The sequence below is a fragment of the Henckelia pumila genome, unplaced genomic scaffold (genome assembly GCF_033568475.1).
Source record: "Henckelia pumila isolate YLH828 unplaced genomic scaffold, ASM3356847v2 CTG_466, whole genome shotgun sequence".
Lineage (NCBI taxonomy): Eukaryota > Viridiplantae > Streptophyta > Magnoliopsida > Lamiales > Gesneriaceae > Henckelia > Henckelia pumila.
The window spans coordinates 1,001,296-1,005,334 of record NW_027331833.1 but is presented as its reverse complement, the minus strand read 5'-3'; the positions used below and the strand labels follow the sequence as shown (position 1 = coordinate 1,005,334).

The 4,039-nt window shown below is 35.2% G+C and overlaps 1 protein-coding gene across 1 annotated transcript; it reads right to left on the bottom strand.

Moving 5' to 3' along the window:
* Window positions 1-2,046: 2,046 nt before the first annotated feature.
* On the bottom strand, window positions 2,047-3,180 carry LOC140872485 (uncharacterized). The gene has a single exon (XM_073275332.1). It carries the CDS (start codon window positions 3,178-3,180, stop codon window positions 2,047-2,049), a length of 1,134 nt encoding a protein of 377 aa, XP_073131433.1.
* Between the last annotated feature and the right edge of the window lie 859 nt (window positions 3,181-4,039).

Below are 4,039 nucleotides of genomic sequence, written 5' to 3'. Positions count from 1 at the left end.
AGTTGGCTTTTGGGCAATTTTAGGCGTCAGTTCAAAGGCCAGACGATTGCAAGGCACTACCGAGATCGTAGTAAAGTTGTGTTAGGTTTTGAGGCCATTGTATCAAAGGGATAACAACGGATGCAAGTATATTACTAGTTTCTGTTTAGCTTATGTGAGTAGCCATTAGTCTAGTTAAGGTTTTTAGTAGACAATAAGTGATATGATGATTATCTGCTTATAGTCTCGGACTAGAAAACTAGTGTTGCTAGCCTATACTGTGATATTACTAGTAGAGGGGTTGCTCAACCCCGAGTAATTTGTGGATGGATTCCGTGGATTCAGGTCTGGTTACTTTTTTCCACTTATTCTTATGATATGGGAGTACCTCCTGATGCGAAGGTCCAGTGTGCTACACACCATAGCGCATATTGTTTGAGTAAGAGTTTCTACCGTGATATGTTTCCGGTAACCCCTTCATTTGCATTAGCATTCATGGCATGTGTATACTCATACTTTTGTACCAAGCATTGTTAGCTCACGTCCTCAGTTTTTGGTTCTTGACATCCCATTATATGGGTCAGGGCTTAGTTTGGAAGCGACCAGGAGGTAGCAGTCGTTGAGCTGCAGCAGGGTTGATTTGTACCATACCAGATTTCTATTAGAGGATTTTTGTATCACTTTAGTTTCTGTTGATTTTTACTGATTACTGCTTTAAGATATTTATTGCATGCTTAAGATTTGTTTAGGGGTGTCAAAATCTAACCCAACCCGCCAACCCGACACGATTTGACCCAAAAAATATCGGGTTAGGGTTGTAAGTTTTTAGGTTTGGGTCAAATCGGGTTGACCCGAAAGCTAACCCGAAACTTTATTTTATTATTATTTTTATTTAAAATTAAGAAAGATTTGCTAAATTTTCATATGTTGTATATTTGAAAAAAAAATTATTGCATATTGATATAATAGATTTTCGTCATTTAATGTTTATTTTGTATAATTTTGATGTTTTAAAATAATTTTTTATTTTTTTTAGTAAGTATAATTTAAAATTCCAACTAGATTTTCAAATTTAAATTATATATAAGATTAGATTTTTTTATTATGTGTTTAAAGTTAAGGTTGGTTCGGGTTGGTTCGGGTTGACGGGTTAGCCGGGTTCGTGTTCAAGTTGAAATTTTCGGGTTGAGTTGGGTTCAGGTTGAGAAATTATTTAATACTATTTTCGTCTACCCGATCGAACCCACCCGACCCACATGAATTGACACCACTAGCTTTGTTTAGTTAGTGATTCTGAATGAGTCACTAAAGTTAGGATTATTCGCTTACCACTAGGACAAAAGTTATATCTGTTAGTCGAGGCACAACTTTATTTTATTATACTTGTGGCAGCACAGAAGAGTCAGGTTGTTAAGCCCATGAGTACATGGAGGGATGTGTCTTACTGCTGGTGTTGTCTCATATCCCTTCCACATAAGTCTTATATTTTCCCTACCATCGGAACTGTCCATAACAGAGATAGTATTACCCGTTAAGATCTGGTGTCTCTCTTTTATGGCCGATCTAGCCAACTAAATCAGCAGCGCAACATCAGAAACTTTACGTACTAGGGATTCCCAAGAGGTCACCTATCCCAGTACCACTCTCATCCATGCACACTTAACCTAAAATTCTTCCCAAGAGCTACATAAATATTTTTCTTGGGAGACTCGAACCTATGCCATTGGCTCTGATACCAGTCGTTAGGGTCAAGTGCTTACCACTAGACTAAAAGCTATAGTTGTTAGCCAAGACGCGATTTTATTTTCTTATACATGTGGCCAGGGACGGATCCAGGATTATATACTGGGGGGGGGGGCCGTCAACACATACAAACTCAAGAAAATAATTATTATATATTTGATATAAATTTCAATAACAAGAATACAATAATTAAAAAATAATAGAATACCTAAAGACAATATTCATATATTACTAAAAAATAGAGGCCAAAAGTTTTTTGAATGATATAATCAAGTCTCAATTACAATTCTCTAACTAAAATGAATTCAACGTTCTTTTAAATTTTCAAAATATTTCTGTAGTAGCAGTTGAAACCGGAAGAGTAAGCACAAGTACGATCACTCTAAAAACAAGGTTGTATGTGACTGACTTGTTAGTCTTCACCAACCATTGACATAACACTGAAATGGTTGAAAGACTTTTATAGTCAAAGTCTTTGACTGCATTATACTCGTAATGCTTCAACTGAATCTCCAATTGCTCTTTTTCATCTCTTGTAAAATCTTGTGCATAAAATTTTTCAACCAATTTACATATATATGAAATTCTAAAATACTCCATCGCATTTTTAGGATTTAAGGCAGTACTCAGAACGAGCAACTCCATAGCATCACCACTAAAACGCCCATTAATTTCTTGCAACTGTGAATCTATCACGACATAAAAGACGTCTACCTGATAATGATGCTCAATGCTGAAATTGTCTTGACAAAGACGAGATCGACCTCGTCTATCAATATACGGAGCACTAAAATCAGGAATATCAATATTTCGAACTTCACAAAAGGACTTCACTTTTACAATCAAATCATCCAACTTGTTCTCTCTCATCTGTTGAAGTAAATTCTTGGTCGATGATACAAGTTTCATTGCATTTATTATATCCTGAGACTTACTTTGTAAAGCCTGACAAAGAATATCTGTGATTCCCATAATCTCTTTCATAAGATGCAAGATAAAAACAAAATCAAAAGATGTCATTTCATCATAAACAGATGTAGCATCTGCTCGTTGAGAAGGAAGTCCATCCTCCATAACATTAAACAATACCATACTTGATGCACTAAAAATCTTAATTAGACCTGTCAGTGATCTCAAATGAGAACTCCAACGCGTATCAACAGCTCGTTGTAAAGTACCTCTCTGATTGAGTCCACGCCCCGTCTCGAGTTCATTAATAGAAATCAAATGAGCAATATCATCCGCATGAGCAATCTTCAATTCATCATTGCGTTTACATGAAGAACCAACAATATTAACCATAAAAGTTAATTTATCAAAAAACTGATGAATAGGTGTCACATTTTTTGATGCAGCAACTAAAGCCAATTGTAATCGATGAGCAAAACAATGAACATAATGAGCACTTTTACAATATTTTACAATCAAAGCTTTCAATCCATTAAAATCCCCCCTCATATTACGAGCACCATCATAACCTTGACCTCGAATATTTTGAACATCCAAATTTTAGTGAGCCAAAACAGAGTATATAGCATTCTTTAAAGTCAAAGCAGTAGTATCAGATACATGAACAAGCCCAAAAAACCGTTTTTGAATGAAACCATTAGTATCCACGAACCTCAATACTATAGATATTTGCTCTCTTTTCGACTCATCTCGGGCTTCATCAACAATTATGCAATACTTGAGAACTCCAATTTGTTCACCAATTGCATTTTTCACTCTCATTGAAAGCACGTGAAGAATTTGTTTTTGAATATCATGACTTGTATACTTGGCATTTTTTGAAGCTCTCGCAATTGCCTTTGAAAGATCGTCACTATACATTGTTAGCACATCCAAGAATTCAAGAAAATTACCACGATTTGACGAACTAGATTTCTCATCATGACCTCTAAATGAAATTCCCTGAAGTGCAAGCAATCATATCACATGTATGTGAGCCTTTAACTGAAGACAGTTAGTTGCAATTTGTTCAGTATTAAAATTTTTGAATCTCCTTGATATATGTTGTGGTTGGTTCATCAAATCGTAACATGCCTTTTCAGAAATACGATGGAGTGAGATACATTATCTTTTCCCATATGACCTAAGAAAACACAATCTTTCCCATTTAAATTTCTTCCAATTATCAAACACATCAACAGTAAATGCATTTTGATTTGAGCATCCTAATGGCTTGTTGAAGATAGAAAATGGAAAGCAATATACCTTATATTTAACGAAAGAATACTCCAACCAAGGAAATTTCTCATACCAACCCAACTAAAATCTTCGAGGGTGTTTAGTATTTTTATTTTGTGGATATTATTCA

Coding starts and splice junctions, on each gene's coding strand:
- LOC140872485 (XM_073275332.1), bottom strand. CDS start 3,180: ATGAGGGGGGATTTTAATGGATTGAAAGCTTTGATTGTAAAATATTGT.